A 20,870-nucleotide genomic window follows, 5' to 3' on the forward strand; every position below is an offset into this window, starting at 1 on the left:
CAATTTAACACAAAGAAGCAAAATCTCTAAGCTTCTCCCTACCTTGGGTTTTTAATCAAAATGAATGCAAACTATCACGTGGGATTCAGCCAAGCAGTGACGTTAAATTCTGCTCTGTCAGAGAGAGCATCTGTCAAGCCCACATTTAAACTGCTGCCTGCCTGTGCAGCAGCTGAGGAACCGTGGATTTCATATTACAGACTAAAACCCCAGTGAAACTGCTCAAAATCCTTCCCGCAGCTGCCAGGCAACGACGAGAGAGTTAAATCCTGCTCTTTTCCAATACAATCGAAGCACTCCATTCTAGCTCTGGCTGCTTTACATTGCAGCTCAGGGTTCTTACTAGAAATATGGATACTGAGAAGAGAATAGAGCACTGCATTGTCCGGCCAGGAAGACAGCAGATGTAAAAAGCTTCAATGCATCAACTGTGGGGAAGAGTCGACAGTGCTCCAAACAGAAAGAACCACCACAGCTCTTTTGTTTAAAGAAAGAGAAAATGAAAGAAAGCAAAAACCTCAGAAGATTAGCACCCATATGAACAAGGAAGGGAACTCGAAGACAAGCAGACAGATGGACACTTTGGACACTGTGAAAAGCAATCGCAGGAGGCAGACTGTTGGGGGAGGTGTGCGTATTCGACAGCATCTTTTTGCTGGAGCGATGGCGTGCCAAAAGTATCTTCAGTGGGCATAATCCTCGCCACATAAATGGCCTGACCAAGGAAGGTATGTCGATATCTTGTGTGTGATACTCATTTAAATGTCTGTTACCTTTTTATAACCCAGGAGGCACTAATCTCTAATAAACAAGTTCATACATTTCACTGTCCTTGAAACTATGAGACGGTTTCTAAATATATGATTTTAAAATTTGTCACTGTTTAGAAGACAAGCTGTCACTGCTTTATTCAAGTAAATATGTAGCTCGCAGTAATTATGGATTACAGAAAAGGCAAAGAGTAACAAGCTGTGCTTAAAGGCTTCTCTGAAAAATGAAACTTAAAAAAAAAAATCTGAAACCCGCTAAAGAAAACACAGCAATCCTCTATCAAATTAGGTCAAGCTGAATCCTTATCCAGTAAATTAAAGGGCTCTCCTTAAAATGGCTATCAAAGGAGTCAATGCAGTAAAATTACACTAAATGGTATTAAAAAAAAAATGATCCTAATATTAAGAGCTTTTTCAGTCCTTTTAAAGCAAAATCTTAATATAGAGCAGGTTTTAGTAACAAAATCTTCCCTATGTCCATCTCCCTAAATAAAAGTAAGGAACACAATCTCTGAAGACTATCAACAAATTTTAAGTACCACTGAACTGTAAGATACTAAAAGGAAAGCATTTGTACAGGATCACAGAAGGCAGTGTGTGTTTATGCACAGCACACTACCACAGGAGACTTACATGTCCACGAATACAACTTCAAACAAAGAAATATAAATATTTGCTACTATTACCCCTATTGCTAAAAGCAAGACTTTACTTTAGGCAACAGACTGATTCTAAATGATCAAAATATAAGATTGGTTTTGGTGATCATTTTTAAAGTGAAACTCAAAAACATAATATGAAAATACTCTGAATAAAAATATCCATGTAACAGCAATACAAGGTCAAAAAATTCAACTTAAATGCAGCCACTGTGCCAGGCTATATAAATATGTAACAGTGAACTATTGGCACAGTATGTGTGTGCAGGGCAAAAATGAATCTACTATTTTAGTAACAATCCCAGAATAGCAGCTCATGGCTCAGGAACTCATGTATTTCTAAAAATTTTTACAGGTCCTCAAAGATTCTGATTTTTGCTCAACTTCATAGCACAACTCATTTAATAATCACAAAAGGCAAACATTTTAAAGATATATGCAAGCATTCTATTCTAAAATTAAGATTAAACAAGTCTATCAGGCCTACTATTATTACAGTTCAACATCAACTCTCACTCACAGCATTTAGTCCATTAAAGAATGAAATCAGACAGTATTAAACGAACAAAAAAACCTCAAGTCTCTTTTAGAGCCTTTATCTCTCAATGTTAAAGTCACCCATTAAACATTTTTATTAGCTAGCTATCTCAAAATAGGAGTGCAGTTTTTTATTCAAGCACCCCTAAACTCTAGAACTGTTCCAACAGACTAAAAACATCGACACTTTTAAAAGCCAGATAATAAAAACAGTGCATGAGTGTGTGTGAGAGAAAGGGAACAACATTTTACAGTAACATCCTCTCCATGAGCGTCAACCCATAAGATGTAAGTACACATGCATAACTTAACAACATTATCATAAAAACCCATAAAATACAAATCCAAGCTACTGCTACTCTGAAAATGTAAAAGTGCAAAAACTATGTAGAATATCAAAATATTTGAACTTTCTAGTTTTATTACCACTTAAGAATTAATGTATGACAGGCAGTAACTGGAAAAGAATTTTATCATTTAATAGGAGGAGGAATCGTTACTTTAATTGTACTTTCTTTTTAACAAAACAACTACGATAAATACCTGAAAAACCTTTAATAAAGAATTTTTAAAGGCTACACATATGCACTACATTTACCAACAGGAGAGTTGTCAAACGGGTATATATAGATTTCAAGTTTGAGCAGCTTAATATTTACAAACATACAAATATCATGAATTTAAATTAAGATGCATCTCCATCACATATTGCTACAAAATCACACAGGACCGTGAACTATGGGCACTATGCCAGATTACAATATATAATAACTGGCTCTTTTCTGTAACACTGAAATACTTTAGAAACATCACTTCAGGCATATTTTCATAAAAATACAGTTTACTAATATATTTACCTGCATTCATTTTCCAGTCCTTTATTCATTCAAATATCTGACCTTCTATTTATTGCTTCTTAAACCATCTAATTTACACTCTTGAAAGATCTCAATGATTAGACTTCAACCAGATTTCAAGCATTCTCTATCAACAGAAAGCTGATACACTTACTTTAGTTTTGGAATGTTTAAAATAGATTATCAAATAAACATTAAAAGCAAGTTTTGTTTCTTTTAAATTTACACACATAACCCTCATAGCTATTGACCTCTTTACGGGGTAGAGGAAGAATTATTATTATTTATCTATTATTTCATTTGAAAATAAAAGCTTAGTTTTCTCATCTCAGCAGAATGGCCAACTATAAGGAAAAAAAAATGAGTTTCTAAACTAGAACACTCAGCTCTATTATTTTCAGCTGAATTAACAACAGAACTGTTTTACTGGTACAGTGAAGTCTTGGTCTTCATATCAAAATAATGTGAAATTAAACTAAGTGAATAAATTCTAATTAATAAATAACTAGATTCTATGTTTTTAAAACCTGAAAAATTTTAAAAAAAAACACTGCTCCTATCTCACAAAATGATTAAATAATTTATCTCTGAAAAAAAAGGTAACTTCTAAAAGTACATTTCATATACCAGAAATTATCAAAAGCTGGTGTCTATACTATTATACTTTAGAAGTCCATTCAAATTCCCACCTACTTGCTCCTCCTAGTGGCTGTTACTAGAATAGTAGTACTTTCATTCATACATGTGTCTAATACTTTCAACCAATATTTTCTAAATACTTCATATTATATAAGTGAATGCTATTCTAGTTATTCAATTTTATGAGGACTTCCATGTAAATGCCATTATTTCCCCCAAATAATTAAATTTCATATCGAAGTTAGGTATATCTGCTATTAACCATAAACTTCTCAATATCACAAGCTAAATACATTCACACACACACATATATATACATAATTTCTAATAAACAAATGCTTTTAAACAATAAATTTTTAATTGACAAGTTTTCTTTTCCTTAAAATAATTTTCGAAAAAGTTGAAAAAGTTAAAATTAAACATTAGTCCCCATTTCAAAAAGTTTTCATTCTCTTTTAATAGAATTCAAGCTATAGCTCCTCACCTATCGTCTACCCCCACACCTTGGTCCAGAAAAACTAAGAATTGAAAAAACAGGAACAAATTTGTGCTATGCACTGAAAAACTTCTTCGAAGATCAGTTCTTAATACATGGCATCATGCATCTCCCATACTGACAGCTCATAATTCTTGTCTTCTAAATGTAGGGCTCTAAGTGTCATTCAAGTCCTACAAATGTAATAAATTCTCCACATGCAAATTCAGAACACAGCATAACTCAAAAATCTTTTAAAATGCATTCTGTGAAATTTAAAATTTTCAACAACTGAGGATATAACAGTACCTAATGTCTGTATTTTGAAAAACTTGGAAGACTGTTCAAAGCAGTTGTTTGCTAATTCTAATACGGAGATTCAAATGAAGTACACGATAGTACTCTGTGAAGGCCACAGATAATTAGTTGCTATATTTTAAAAATCAATCTTAAGTCTAAGTAAAGACAGTGATCTGAATGCCTCACATTTGAAGTGGAAGGCTAAAATGAGAAAAGGGTATTTGCAAATGTTCATCATTTATTACTGTCTTAAGATCTTGCACTGAAGTTACTGAACCCTGAAAATTAATTTTGACAGGTGCATCTTCTCATTGACTTTCTCCACACAGTAGGGGCCAATGGAAACATGCCAGGCAGTGTACTGTGACTAACAGAACTCTGCCATAATCAACCTTGCACCGTCTGTCCCACAACCGATACATGACCATTTTACAAAAAAGGCCGCTGACTGTGCACCATACCACCAATGGTATGTCAAATCAATTTTAATTAATGCCAATACATTTTCCATCTGCTCTCAGGACTTTTTACACGGCCTCTCCCAGGAATCCAGCAGCGTTTCTCTCTCCTCCATGCACACAACTTTCAGTCTTTAACTTTAGTCAAAAGAACAAATGATCAGAGCTACTGAGAAGATGAAATAAGTGGAAGAAAAATCCATCACCTCTCTTAAAAGTGCTCACTGCGCTCCAAAGGTATATTTTTAAAGAAATTAATCCTGTTCTCAGGACATTAGGTTGCCAAGGGAAGACAAATTATAAACTTTGTTCCTGGGTGATCATATTTTCACAGCTTACAAATTCCCATCTGCCCTAATTTTATTAGTCTCTTTAAAGCAGTTCTGTGGTATTTAGCATTTTGTAAACTTTTATGATTCATCTTTATAGAATGACTGCGAGGGAGACGACGTGACCGAATTAGAAAATGACTACCAAAGAACAGTATTGATTCAGGAGAAGGACACGTTCCCCAGCCACCAGTATCTCTCATCCATTACTGGATATTTACAACATGCTTCAGTGGAGGAGGAGACACTGCTGCTTTGCAAAGATGAGCTGGAATGCCAAGAGGTCTCTGTTTCGGACCCATCTTATTGGTGTACTTTCTCTTGTGTTTCTTTTTGCTATGTTTTTGTTTTTCAATCATCATGACTGGCTGCCGGGCAGAGCTGGATTCAAAGAAAACCCTGTGACATACACTTTCCGTGGATTTCGTTCTACAAAAAGTGAGACGAACCACAGCTCTCTTCGGAACATTTGGAAAGAAACTGTCCCTCAGACCCTAAGGCCTCAAACAGCAACTGACCCCAACAACACGGATCTGTCACTGCAAGGAGTCACAGGGCTGGAGAACACGCTCGGTGCCAACGGAAGCATTTACAATGAGAAAGGTACTGGACATCCAAATGCTTACCATTTCAAATATATTATCAATGAACCTGAAAAGTGCCAGGAGAAAAGCCCCTTTTTAATACTACTAATCGCTGCGGAACCTGGACAAATAGAAGCTAGACGAGCTATTCGGCAAACTTGGGGCAATGAGAGTCTAGCACCTGGTATTCAAATCACACGGATTTTTCTTTTAGGCGTAAGTATTAAGTCAAGTGGCTACCTTCAACGTGCAATATTGGAAGAAAGCAGACAGTACCATGATATTATCCAACAGGAATACTTAGATACATACTATAATCTGACCATTAAAACACTCATGGGCATGAACTGGGTTGCAACATACTGTCCGCGTATTCCTTATGTAATGAAAACTGACAGTGACATGTTTGTCAATACTGAGTATTTAATACATAAGTTATTGAAGCCAGACCTGCCTCCTAGACATAACTATTTTACTGGTTACCTAATGAGGGGATATGCACCCAATCGAAACAAAGACAGCAAGTGGTACATGCCACCAGACCTCTACCCTAGTGAACGCTACCCTGTCTTCTGCTCCGGGACTGGTTATGTTTTTTCTGGAGATCTGGCAGAGAAGATATTTAAAGTTTCTTTAAGTATCCGTCGTTTGCACTTGGAAGATGTATATGTGGGGATCTGTCTTGCCAAGTTGAGAATTGATCCTGTGCCCCCTCCCAATGAGTTTGTGTTCAATCACTGGCGAGTTTCTTATTCAAGCTGTAAATACAGCCACCTAATTACCTCTCATCAGTTCCAGCCTAGTGAACTGATAAAATACTGGAACCATTTACAACAAAATAAGCACAATGCTTGTGCCAATGCAGCAAAAGAAAAGGCAGGCAGGTATCGCCACCGTAAACTACATTAGAAAAGACAACTTTTTTTCTTCCCCCAAAACATGCAACCTGTAAAATACTGCTAAAAGCATGTGTAGTTAAAATGATTATGATTACATGCATAGGAACAAGTTTTAGTTAAAACTCATCACATAAAGGAATCCAAAAATATATTTTTTAATTTCTGAAGAAAGTAATTCTTAAAAATACATTATATAACAAAAAAGTATCCCAAAACAACCTATTAAAAAATCTACTTAAAAAAATCCACATGGGGGATTCTGTGTATTAACACGCAATAACAGGCATGCATACATCAATGGTTCGAATCTTATGTTAGGGGCCAAGAGGATGTATCTGCATGTTTTCCAAGTAAATTTTAATTTAAGAAATGGAGATGGTCAAAAGACTCTTCATTTTAGATTTAGTTTTCCATTTCAATATATGTAAATAAAACATTACTGTCAATTTTAAGGAAACTTTATAATTGTGCAAAGGACAAATTTTCTGACCTAGGGTTCTAAAAACCATATTCCATGCAATAAGATTTAATGAGGTATTCCATAAACATAGTTATAAAGTTCAGAGGTTTTAGCAATGAAGTTCTCATCTAAGTATTTACTTTCTAAAAACAACTGAGATGTTCATTTTCTTTTATCAGTACTCACATTTATTGGGGGAAATTATTTTGACATGATGTGATAAAATGTGAAAAATCAATGTGTCTCAGGCTCTAGTTTTTATAAAAAGAAAAAAAAATTAAATGTTCAAAACAGAAAGTTTGTTCTCGTTGGTGTTCAGGGCCAAGCTAGTACTTCACTGATTTCCTCAATCAGCCAGTTATTGGACTCTCAAGGAGTATCACCACTTAACTTCAAGCATATCTGAAAAAATCATTCTCCTCTAACTGAAGCAATCGCTGGTTACTTACAGGCACAAACAGGATGCACGGTTGAAAACAGATAAAGGATAAAGAGTGCAGCAGCAGTTTCATTTAATACATTTTAAGATGCATGACTGCCAAACCACAACATATGGGAAGTTTATTTCCTGACATCAAGTGTACACATGCCGATACTTCATCATTTTATGGCACCTACTTTGTTCTATGAGTGCCAAGTTTACAAACTGCCTGCAGTTTTTAATTTGGTGGGTGACAAATATCCTGTTCCACCGATTAAAAACTTTTGGGGAGGGATGGGGGAAAAACTACAAATGTTTGATGAAACACTTGACTCTAGGATGAACAATGTATACAATGCACTTTTACCAAGTTTTTAATAAAAAGGGTAAACTAAATACCTTCACTGAGTGTTATGGTCCAAATATTTCAGAAATTTTGTTGGTTCCATTACAAATTTTAAAATCAAGAAACACTAACCCATCAATTTTAAAACAGTGCTTTTATTTTATACCAGTATATAAATCTATCAATCTTGATTTAGTAAGGATGTTATTTATGCTAATTCTAACATCAGTCATTTTTATCCTTGATTCTATTCTGAAGAGTTATCCACTGAAACATCTATTAAAGTTCAGAATCACAGAGAATGTTTCAGTACTTAAAATTTAATGTGTTGAATTCTACTGATACTCAGCTTATCTCCCATTTTTAATTCAGTCATCTAAATGTTCTGTTCTACACAGAATAATTCTGAATGCTGAGCTATATTACCCCACCTCTGGGTAAGGTCTGTTTTTCACTTACTTTATTCTGCATGGTCATAAAAAGACTAAAATTACTAAGCACCAAAATTACTAGACGAAGGTCACACATAGGAGGATAATACCAAATTAGTGTGATGAAAAGTAAAAGGAACCCTTCCCTCGGTATAGAGAATTCTAGTAACTCTTTTTTAAAAGTGTGCGTGCACATCTGTGCACGCACAGGTATACACACTCAGAAACAGAATCCAAACACTATTCGTTCAAATTCAGTGCACAGTATTTTCCTGCCAGAAAAATTCAAGTTTAAAAAGATAGCTAATGAAAAACAGAATTCTTAACAGACAATAAATTCCTATCTCAGGTGTCAACTTAAAATCATTTCTATATCCCTAATAACGCCATCTTGAAAACTTATGGGAATCTGATGGCACTCCAAGTTCTCAAAGAGCACTGAATCCAATAACAAAGTACTTTAGTAATGCTGAAAATCTTTATTTTAAAATAAATATTCTATCATTAATTTATTTTTGACCTTCCATTCTGAATATGCAAGCTGATTTCTTCAGCAAGATTTTCATGTTTGTATTATGATTTTAAAAATACAATACTTATTCAAACATCTCACCAAATATTAATTATGCCAAGTACCATGTAACTTTTATTATACATGAAAATATAATTTTAATGACTGCACTTACGTCTGGTCAAAGGAAAAATTATAGGAACAGCTATGTAATCTTTATGCTCAAAGTGTCAAGAGATATTATGTAAGATAAAAATACCAAAATTTTCACTATTCACACTAGTTTATTTTGATTAAAATTATAGGTGCTGAAGTTTTAATTCAAGTAAATAATTTAAAGTTCTCACCTCGGAATATACAGTATAATCACATAAAATCAATGGGAATCTTATGAAAATCTATTCCCAAACCCCTATAAAAATAGTGCCAGCAAAGCAGCAGGAACTATTTACACTGGTAGTGTGTTAAAGGACTGTACACACACGTCGTATATAATTCTTCAAAGTAACAGTAAAGGACAGGAAAGACTGCAAGAGGTTAAATATCTGAGACCACACACACAGTAAAGCAGCAGGGTTCCAGCTCAGATTCTTCACCATTATGCTCTTCTGCTACACTCTGCATGTATGATTCCTGCTAGAGTCTAAGAGCTAAGCAAAAAGGCCTGTCCTCTTTCCTAGTCTGTACTCCTCCATCACCTTCTGTGAGGCTCTCAGGCTGCACAACCATTTTCCCACACTGGCGAGAGACCTGATGTCAAGTAAAGCGCAAATAGAGAGGGGAGTAAAGCGCAAATTCAGAGACGGGGAAGGAGAGGAAAGCTGGTCCCTCAGTCATTTCTTCTTCTTTTCAGTTTTGATGTCTGGGGGTCAGAAACTTAGAAAAGCTACAAATCACTGCTTATCTCTTATTCTTTTGGGCACTGAGAGCCATCTGTATACAAACAGGCAGGTGGCACTGAGAAATTATACAAAAGGTGCTTCTTTTCAAGTATAACTTGATTACTGTTAGTAGACAAAAGCAGCACCATATTTTCTCACTCTACTGGTTAGTCACCCACTGTTTTGTCATGAGGTGGTAACACTCATTTTATCCAGCTGATTCAGGTTAGTTTCAGTTTTTAGTGGTTTGACAATATTTGACTATTAACACAGATTTAAGGAGCCAAAAATAAGTCTCTACCTTACACACACCCTAACATACCTCACAAAGTATCAGTGTATCACTTAACATGACTCTCAGAAGATGGATAATGTATTAATACACCAAATATTAACAAGGGACGTTACGAGTTTTGGCAAGAAACCTGTTGCTGCCCACCTCATCAGCACACACACACACACCCTCCCCCAAGTGCAAGGTAACTATAAGCCTTATTACTTTCAAGATGTGATTTACCACAGAAGGAAGAAAACCATTTCTGTATTTGCAGGAAGTGTTTCTCCTCCCTCTACTAGCAAATATCCAAACTGAAGGATGACCAGACAGAAAGCAACTGCCTCCATCCGGTCACTAACCTAATTTAATTCAACTTCCAACTGAACCCTCCACACTCTCAACCTGAATTTCACCTGAGACGGTGTCCTGAACACTGAAAAAGGAAAACAAACCAGTTCAGTTCAATTCGGTCGCTCAGTCATGTCCTCTTTGCAACCCCATGGACCGCAGCACACCAAGCCTCCGTGTCCATCACCAACTCCCGGAGTCCACCCAAACCCATGTCCACTGTGTCAGTGATGCCATCAGCCACCTCATCCTCTGTCGTCCCCTTCTCCTCCTGCCCCCAATCCCTCCCAGCATCAGGGTCTTTTCAAATGAGTCAGCTCTTCGCATCAGGTGACAAAGTACTGGAGTCTCAGATTTAGCATCAGTCCTTCCAATGAACACCCAGGACTGATCTCCTTTAGGATGGACTAGTTGGATCTCCTTGCAGTCCAAGGGACTCTCAAGAGTCTTCTCCAACACCACAGTTCAAAGATATCAATTCTTCAGTGCTCAGCTTTCTTTACAGTCCAACTCTCACATCCATACATGACCACTGGAAAAACCAACGCCTTGACTAGACAGACCTCTGTTGGCAAAGTAATGTCTCTGCTTTTTAATATGCTATCTAGGTTGTTCATAACTTTCCTTCCAAGAAGTAAGCGGCTTTTAATTTCCTGGCTGCAATCACCATCTGCAGTGATTCTGGAGCCCAAAAAAATAAAGGCTGACTGTTTCCACTGTTTCCCCATCTATCTCCCATGAAGTGATGGGACCGGATGCCATGATCTTCGTTTTCTGAATGTTGAGCTTTAAGCCAACTTTTTCACTCTCCTCTTTCACTTTCATCAAGAGGCTCTTTAATTCTTTACCACTTTCTGCCATAAGGGTGGTGTCATCTGCATATCTGAGGTTATTGATATTTCTCCTGGCAACCTTGATTCCAGCTTGTGCTTCCTCCAGCCAAGCGTTTCTCATGATGTCCTCTGCATATAAGTAAAATAAGCAGAGTGACAATATACAGTCTTGGCGTACTCTTTTTCCTATTTGAAACCAGTCTGTTGTCCCATGTCCAGTTCTGACTGTTGCTTCCTGACCTGCATACAGCTTTCTCAAGAGGCAGGTCAGGTGGTCTGGTATTCCCATCTCTTTCAGAATTTTCCACAATTTATTGTGATCCACATAGTCAAAGGCTTTGGCATAGTCAATAAAGCAGAAATAGATGTTTTTCTGGAACTCTCTTGCCTTCTCAATAATCCAGCGGATGTTGGTAATTTGATCTCTGGTTCCTCTGCCTTTTCTAAAACCAGCTTGAACATCTGCAAGTTCACAGTTCACATACTGCTGACGCCTGGCTTGGAGAATTTTGAGCATTACTTTGCTAGCATGTGAGATGAGTGCAATTGTGAGGTAGTATGAGCGTTATTTGGCGTTGCCTTTCTTTGGGATTGGAATGAAAAGTGACCTTTTCCAGTCCTATGGCCACTGCTGAGTTTTCCAGATTTGCTGCCATATTGAGTGCAGCACTTTCACAGCATCATCTTTTAGGATTTGAAACAGCTCAACTGGATTCCATCACCTCCACTAGCTTTGTTCATAGTGATGCTTCCTAAGACCCACGTGACTTCACATTCCAGGATGTCCGGCTCTAGGTGAGTGTGAGTGATTACACCTTCATGATTATCTGGGTCGTGAAGATCTTTTTTTTTAATAGTTCTGTGTATTCTTGCCACCTCTTCTTAATATCTTCTATTAGGTCCATACCATTTCCGTCCTTTATTGAGCCCATCTTTGTATGAAATGTTCCCTTGGTATCTCTTAATTTTCTTGAAGAGATCTCTAGTCTTTCCCATTCTATTGTTTTCCTCTATTTCTTTGCAATGATCACTGAGGAAGGCTTTCTTATCTCTCCTTGCTATTCTTTGAACTCTCCATTCAAATGGGTATATCTTTCCTTTTCTCCTTTGTTTTTCGCAGACAACTAGCCAATTTGATCACATGGACCATAGCCTTGTCTAACTCAATGAAACTAAGCATGCCGTGTGGGGCCACCGAAGACTAACGGGTCATGGTGGAGAGGTCTGACAGAATGTGGTCCACTGGAGAAGGGAATAGCAAACCACTTCAGTATTCTTGCCTCGAGAACCCCATGAACAGGATGAAAAGAAAGAAGGATAGGATACTGAGAGAGGAACTCCCTAGGTCGCTAGGTGCCCAATATGCTACTGGAGATCAGTGGAGAAATAACTCCAGAAAGAATGAAGGGATGGAGCCAAAGCAAAAACAACACCCAGCTGTGGATGGGACTGGTAATAGAAGCAATATTGCTATAAAGAGCAATATTGCATAGGAACCTGGAATGTTAGGTCCATGAATCAAGGCAAATTGGAAGTGGTCAAACAGCAGATGGCAAGAGTGAACATCAACATTCTAGGAATCAGTGAACTAAGATGGACTGGAATGGGAGAATTTAAGTCAGATGACTATTATATCTACTACTGTGGGCAGCAATCCCTTAGAAGAAATGGAGTAGCCATCACGGTCAACAAGAGTCCAAAATGCAGTACTTGGATGCAATCTCAAAAACGACAGAATGATCTCTGTTCATTTCCAAGGAAAACCAATCAATATCACAGTAAGCCAAGTCTATGCCCCCACCAGTAACACTGAAGAAACTGAAGTTGAACAGTTCTTTGAAGATCTACAAGATCTTCTAGAACTAACACCCAAAAAAGATGTCCTTTTCATTAAAGGAGATCAGAATGCAAAAGTAGGAAGTCAAGAAACACCTGGAGTAACAGGCAAATTTGGCCTTGGAGGACAGAAGGAAGCAGGGCAAAGGCTAATAGAGTTTTTCCAAGAGAACGCACTGGTCATAGCAAAGACCCACTTCCAACAACACAAGAGAAGACTCTACACATGGACATCACCAGATGGCCAACACCGAAATCAGACTGATTATATCCTTTGCAGCCAAAGATGGAGAAGCTCTATACAATCAGCAAAAACAAGACCAGGTGCTGACTGTGGCTCAGATCATGATCTCCTTATTGCCAAATTCAGACTTAAATTGAAGGAAGTGGGGAAAATCACTAGACCATTCAGGTATGACCTAAACCAAATCCCTTATGACTATACAGTGGAAGTGAGAAATAGATTTAAGGGACTAGATCTGATAGAGTGCCTGATGAACGATGGACAGAGGTTCATGACATTGTACAGGAAACAGGGAGCAAGACCACCTCCAAGCAAAAGAAATGCAAAAAAGCAAAATGGCTGTCTGAGGAGGCCTTACAAATAGCTGAGAAAAGAAGAGAGGCGAAAAAACAAAAAAAAAAAAAAACAAAGGAGAAAACAAACCAGCAGCATCACAAAAAATAAATGTTAAACAACAAAAAGCTGTAACATTATATGCCAAATCTTAAATTCATATCTGTGTAAGTCTTAATTAAATGTTTAAAATACACTAATTTACACAATGTAATAAAATTAATAAGGGCTGTCTGCATCACTGTCATACCTAAAAGACTACTAAAAACATGTATTTGAATATAACAAGAACCAGAACCAGTGTTCGTCTCTACTGGCAATGAGAACCTTTCTAACATACCTGCAGATGTCCTTTGGGAAGCTACACCATCCTCCAACGAGAAAGTTCCAGGAAACTTTCAATTGAGACACCCTGCCTGGCACTGTGCCTGCGTGGCACAACCAGAGACCCTCTCTCACAGCAATGTGAATTCTGAAGGAAATACACACATACACGCATCCTGAGGTGCGGCCACATACACAAAACGGCTGGGGCTGATTCATTTGGGCTCAGTACCTGCAGAGATTACCCACTAATTCTTGCTCTCTACATCCCCAGAGCTGCTATGGTTCCTGTCCCTTCTACCACTTGGTTCTCTCATTTTATGAACTCACTCATAGTATTCTGATACTTTTTGTTTTTCTGGCTTCAGTTAGCCAAAGTCGATTTTTTCTCATCACCAAAGAATCCTATGTGAGAGAAAACCCACGGCCAGCAAACGCTGCAGTAATCAAGTTGTTCCTCGGTCCTGTGATGACCCCAGAGTACTCCATAAGACCATACCCTCTGTGCGCTTCACCATGTGAACAAGTCAGGAGCGTAAAGGGGTCCAAGAACAACTTCTCTGTTAAAGAAAACAGGCTGAAAATTGTAGAGTTCTTCACAGTCCACATTCATGGCCAAGCCTCACAAGAACAACAAAGTAGCTTTTCTGCATATGACACAATACTCCCAAGAGCAGGGTGCTGTCGATATCTTATTACTGAAGAGTAAGGAGGGAAACATGCTTGGGAGCTGTGTTTCTAGTAATACCAGTGTGGGGGAGAGCCCACTGTCTCCCACATAACCACCAGCAGGGAAGTCACCACCAGCATGGCTGCCTGAGCCCCAGCACTGTAAAATGCTGTGAGCTTAGAAATGAATGCAGGGAGAAGCCTGCAATGCACATTCACAGTTACTGTTTAAAATTATTCCTTTATCAGAGATCTTCTCATCTCCTTGAACGTGAACGTGAATGTGAAGTCGCTCAGTCATGTCCGACTCTTTGCGACCCCATGGACTGTAGCCTACCAGGCTCCTCTGTCCATGAGATTTTCCAGGCAATAGTACTGGAGTGGATTGTCATTTCCTTCTCCAAGGAATCTTCCCAACCCAGGGATCAAACCCGAGTCTCACACATCGTAGACAGACGCTTTACCGTCTGCAATCTCAGCCTAAGGTTTAAAAGAAATAAGTTACAATGTTCTTCCTGGCAGATTTAGAAAAGAAAAAGCTAATAACTGAGCAAAAGACAACAAAAGTTAATTCTTACAAAAATAAAATCAAATTTCTTAACCAAAGTTCACAAGTATAACTCCAAATTAAAGTAGCTGTATGTTTTGAGCATCTCTAAGTACAAACATTTAACAGTATATTTAAACCCAGTTATCGTCTCTCATCTCCAAATTTAAGAACTTTTAAAATAAAAGATCCTACCATCCAGTCAGTGGCCACATAAAAATATCAAGAGTCATCCTCGCCTCCAGAGTCATCCTTGCCACTGCCTCCTCTTATTATCACCCATATCAATCTATCCCCACGACCTGGATTCCTGGTGAAATCCACCCACTTCTCCTCACCTCACACCTCCAGTAATTCAAGTGAGCAATACCTTAACAACTGGTTTCTTCACAGTCACCCAAACTGTTTCTCATACTGCAGTTGAAACAATACTGTAAAAACCACAAAGCTATTCAAATCATCCCACTGCTTTCATGGGGATGCTGTTTATTGCCACAATGAAAAAGTGAAAGTGAAAGTCACTCAGTCGTGTCTGACTCTTTCCGAGCCCATGGACTACACAGTCCATGGAATTCTCTAGGCCAGAATACTGGAGTGGGTAGCTGTTCCCTTCTCCATGGGATTTTCCCAACCCAGGGATCAAACCCAGGGTTCCTGCATTGCAGGCAGATTCTTTACCAACTGAGCCACCAGGGAAGCCCACTGCTGTAATAAACAAACCAAAAAATCCTAGATTATAAACACTGAACTGCAACCTGACTCCATTAAACATTCTCACCTTTTTGGTTTGCAGCATTCTCATATTACTTGAAAGGAAACTTATTTTTAAGATGTCAAAATCAATTTCTGTCTACAGTGATGAGTCAACCACTGGTTTGGATACGGGCTCATCCACATTGCAAGTAAAGCAACATAAAGGTAAATACATGTTGACAAAAAGAAAGCACAAGTATTCTGAAAATAATTACTATAATCAGTTCTACAAATGTGAAGGTCCCTCATATCACAGTGCATTTCTAAGCAGCGACCAAGACGCTGAAGAAGATCAAGAAGCGTTAACTTTCCTCAACAGAAACTCAATGCCGAAGAAACATCATTTCCCAACAGACCAGTTCACCATGCTAAATTCCACAACTCTAACACTAGCTCAACAGAAATGTCTTGAGTCAAGCCCTCCTTAGTGTTGAAGAAACTTCCAAAAGTCCACTTGATAAATATTTACTGAGAGCCTGGGCATTAATACATGAGCTGTAGATACAATGATAAACAAAAACAATCATTAAGTTGTTGCAGTAATACTCCTTTGATAGAGAAAGTCATGAATCAGATCTTCATAGAAACGAGTGGAAAAGACAACTATCTTATCTATCACAAAGGACAGAAACAGTGCTCTGCAAGCATAACAGGAGAGGGACCCCATCTGTGCTGCCTAGAGTCAGAACAGCCTTCTCTGAGGAAATGTTTATGTTAACATCTAAGCAATAACTAATCAGGCAAAGGGGGAACAATTCCAATAAGAGGAATCCGCAGGTGCAGTGGCCCTCAGGTTGGAGTAAACCAAGGCACAAAAATAAAGAGGAAGATTGGTATGAACTGTTGACAAAAAGGTAAAAACAGGTAAAATCACATGAAGACTTATAGCACAGAGTAAGGATTACCTATGGCTTTTATCCCTAAGAGAAGTGGAAAGCCACTGGAGATATAGCAGTATTTGGAAAACAGAAAACACTGAGGCTAGCACATGCCTAACAGCTCCTCTCTCGGTGCGAGGCATCCTGAAGAGATAATTGAGTGAAACGGAAGACCAATTCAGAGACCACCGCACACTCCAGGGAAGAAACAAAAATAGCTGGACCAGGAAGGATGGTGGTGGTGTGGAAATAAGAACTGCAGAGATGTTAGCAAGCAAAGTCCACAGGCCTTCAAGACATGCGGCTATTGGAGGTGAGGGAAAGGGAATGAGTGGCAAGGCCTAAGATGCTGGCCAGGGCACTGAGGGGGTAAGAAGGGAAGATGCCGTGTGACAACCTGATTCATCGAGGATAACATAGTGAAAAGCCACTGGAAACTGTACAGAGGACCGTCAAGTGGCCTGACCGCCTATACACCACAAAGTACCGACAATAATGATAATAAATTTTAACTACTAGTCCACACGCATATGAAAGGATGGTAAGTAACTAGAAATATATGGATAATAAGAGCTTAAGATTCATTCATCCAATAAATACTTTTCAAGCAACACCCATGTAACCACTACTCTGTCCTCAGCACTGGGGATGTGGTGGAGGGCAAGAAAGATGTGTTTCCTAACTTCAGACCCTCACTGGCGAAGAAACCATCCATGTATACAAATACGTAAAATTACTTGCAGAAAAAAACTGGGAGGGTTTCCTGGTAAAGTGACCATTAAACTGAGATCTGAATTCTGAGGAGGCAGTCTTATGAAGAGCAACAGGAAAAATGAGCCAGGCAAACAGAACTAAAAAGACAAAGGCCAGGAAGGTTGAGATAAGTCTGTAGAAAAACCAGAAATGAGCCAGTGAGGCAGACCTACAGCCAGGCTTTCTTAATATGCTTACTCTAGAGTAGGGCGTTGCGGATAGAATTCAGAGTTCCTAATTTGGATGGGAAAAAAATCCACAATTTAATTTTCACCAATATCTAACAGAAATTGACACAGCCTTCTCTCATGAATGTAGGCAATAAACCACAGTACTATTAACAATGGTTGTGGCTTTGTCACCAACAGAATTGAATATTTTCATATCACAACTGTTACAGATATATTCAAACAGTGTACATAGTACTACTTTAAAATTCTGTGGAGAAGGAAATGGCAACCCACTCCAGTATTCTTGCCTGGAAAAGTCCATGGACAGAGGAGCCTGGAGGGCTGCAGTCCATGGGGTTATATGACTGAGTACACGGGCATGAGGGTGGAGGGAGATGGGCTGGTAGCAATAAACTGGTAGAATTAAAATAAATAAATAAATAAATAAAATAAAATTCTGGCATTTATTAGTTTTGTCCCTACATCTTGTTATATAATGCATTAGTAAAAGCAGCACAAAGTACCATTATCATAAATTTGTATTTTTTTAATTTTGATAATTTAATACAATTGGCTTTCTGTGTTATCTTTTGTATTTCATGCATTAAAAACATGAGAGAGAGGACTCAAAGGATTCATTAGTCTACTAAATGGGTCCATGACACCGCCCCCCCCCCAAAAAAATCAGGAATTTCTAACCGAAAATAAAAGAAGTGTAAGATTCCTATCAACTAAATGCAACTCCTGTTAACTACTAGTGGTTCTTTGGATCCTACTTCCAATAAACAAACTACAAAAAGATTTTTCAGAAAAATCAAATAAGCTGGAAAATGAACTGGATATTAGATGATACCAACCATTACTATTTGTTTTGTTATATGTAATAATGCGAGGTTAAAAAAGACCATTTTTCTTTCTAAGAAGTGCAAAGTACATAGGAACAAAATGTCAGTGTCTGGGTTTTGCATCACAATAGTCCAGGAGAAGGGGGAGAGGTGAACAACTGAAGTGAAAGTGATTAAAAAATAATCCTAGAATCTGTGTGATGGACAGATTAAAAAAATCATATACTACTTTCTCTAATTTTATTTATATCTGAAATTTTTCATAATTAAGAAACAAGGAGGTGGGGGGGGGGGTGTCGGTGGGGAGGGATTCAGTCACTACTAAAGGTCTCCTGGCCTTTGCACTTGGTCTGACTTTACTAAGAAACACAAATACTATCTCTGATTTCCGAGAAGTTTCTGAGGGAAGAGAGGAACTGAGTGCCTGCTGTCCTTGGCAATTACCTTCCTCACTGGAAACTGATAAATCAGCATTTAGCATTTGAAATGTTACTGTTTCACAAGCTTGACAATGAAACACCAATATTACCCAGTTTCTCAGCCTTGCTCTGGGCCAGGCAAACTGCTAAAGAAAGGCCACCTTATAAGGCAACCTGGGATCTACACGACTGATCTCTGCCAGGGTGAATAACCTTCTGCACTGCTGCTCATCCCCAGCAGTTATTTATGCTTTGATCTGTTACTACAAAGACAGTGGTGAAAATTCTTCAGGTACTCACAACCAGATTGTATGACCAGGGACTGGTCTTCAGTAATCTACAAACAGGGTTCCAATGTAAATTATAAGTGTAACACTACCATGTGTTACATGGGGAAGTTACATGGGGAAGCACGTTTTTGTAAAATCTACTATCCTTCGACCTTTGTGCTGATGATGAGTGCTTCTAAAAAAAATTATATGAACTTTTCAAAACTACTGAGGACTCAGGAAATTTATAAATAAGTCAAGTATGTGTCATAAAGTTGCTCAATCGTGTCCAACTATTTGCAACCCTATGGAATGTGGCCCATCAGGCTACACTGTACGTGGAATTCTCTAGGCAAGAATACTGGAGTGGGTAGCCAGCCATTCCCTTCTCCAAAGGATCTTCCCAACCCAGGGATTGAACCCAGGTCTCCCACACTGCAGGCAGACTCTTTACCATCTGAACCACCATGAAAGCCTCCAAATGCATGTCACAGATCTCCCCCAAACTGGAATCAATTTATTGCAAGGTATTAAATCGATTGTATCTATTACATTTAATCCAGATAAAGAAAAACTGTTCCCTAAATCAACGTATTTAAATAGTTAAGCTTTTAACATTTACTTTCCCTGTTAAAGTTACTTGGGGAGGGGGGCGGATGTAATAACATACACTAAAGTTATTGACGAATTATAATGTATCCACAAATTTACCATCAGAATGACTGGTTATTAAAATGTAGCTCTCTATGTTAAAAGCCAACAATTCCTAAGGATATAACGAAGCATTCTGTATTGCCTTTTAGGATTAATTATATTAGTCTAGTCATATCAGAAGCTGAATTTGGGGCTGTGGGGATTTATAAAGAAAACTAAAATCTTTTGGCATAATTGAAGTTAAAATTCTTCTGAAAAGTCAAAGAGTTGCCTAATTTAAATTCTCAAGCTTGGTATATTAAATACAGAATTGAATTATAGGATATTAATGGCAACACACATGAAAGAGAGAAATGACAAACAGACACTGAAAGACCAAACCATCTAAAATGTCAAAAGTAGGGGAGGTAAATGATTAGTGTGATAGTGTCCAGAATTCACTGTTGATAAATGATGATAATACACCGAAACCAACTCTTTTCTGGCTTAACTAGTAATCTGTAAAAAATGTTACACTGACTTGATTTCAAAATAATTTTGTGTTTGGTCTTATACACTTCTGCACAAACCTAAATGTTAAGGAACAAATGCTTTTTCAATGACAACATAAAATATGACTTCAACAGCAAGACAACTACTTGAGTTCTACAGTTTGTCTCCAATTAAAACAAAACTAAAAAAAAAGTTAAAATATTTAATTCCTTAGCATTTCATATGTGTATGTCTTCAACTTATTCACAGTAAAGCACCATTCTGAAATTTCAGCTAAAAACCTTAGTTCTGAACAGTAAGATTTGTCCAGACTAAGTTTTTTAAAAACAGGTATTTAAAATAAACATGGGAACAGTCACTCACAGAGGAACATGAGAAGCAGGAAAGACAAGAAGAACAACACTAAAAGAAATATCCATCAAGAAAATGACCTGGAAAAGAAACCAAAACTTAGAATTAAAGACCAAATGAGGTTGTCAGAGTGTAGGACAGAGGGGATAGTGAGGGATGAATTAACAATCCAATGAGTTTTAAGAGAAAAATACTAAGACACTAGGAAAATAAAACTTGAATGTAGGATTTATATAAAAGATTGGAAATTCACTGAAGATTTAAATCAATTTATGAAGACCTAGAAATTGATACAGCAAACAAAAACTCAGCCAACAA

General features: G+C 37.8%; 2 protein-coding genes across 2 annotated transcripts in view; one reads left to right on the forward strand and one right to left on the reverse strand.

Annotated features, from left to right (window-relative positions):
• CDC73 (cell division cycle 73) overlaps positions 1-20,870 on the reverse strand; it is an 89,197-nt gene that overhangs the window by 38,074 nt on the left and 30,253 nt on the right. The gene's annotated exons all lie outside the window — the stretch shown is intronic.
• B3GALT2 (beta-1,3-galactosyltransferase 2) lies at positions 166-7,792 on the forward strand. The gene is made up of 2 exons (XM_004013581.5): positions 166-728; positions 5,125-7,792. Exon 2 carries the CDS (start codon positions 5,249-5,251, stop codon positions 6,515-6,517), a length of 1,269 nt encoding a protein of 422 aa, XP_004013630.1. The 5' UTR covers positions 166-728; positions 5,125-5,248; the 3' UTR covers positions 6,518-7,792.

This window comes from Ovis aries, chromosome 12, assembly GCF_016772045.2.
Source record: "Ovis aries strain OAR_USU_Benz2616 breed Rambouillet chromosome 12, ARS-UI_Ramb_v3.0, whole genome shotgun sequence".
Taxonomy (NCBI): Eukaryota; Metazoa; Chordata; class Mammalia; order Artiodactyla; family Bovidae; genus Ovis; species Ovis aries.

Excerpts from the sequence above, each read along its gene's own strand:
- B3GALT2 (XM_004013581.5), top strand. The coding sequence starts at position 5,249 with ATGCTTCAGTGGAGGAGGAGACACTGCTGCTTTGCAAAGATGAGCTGG.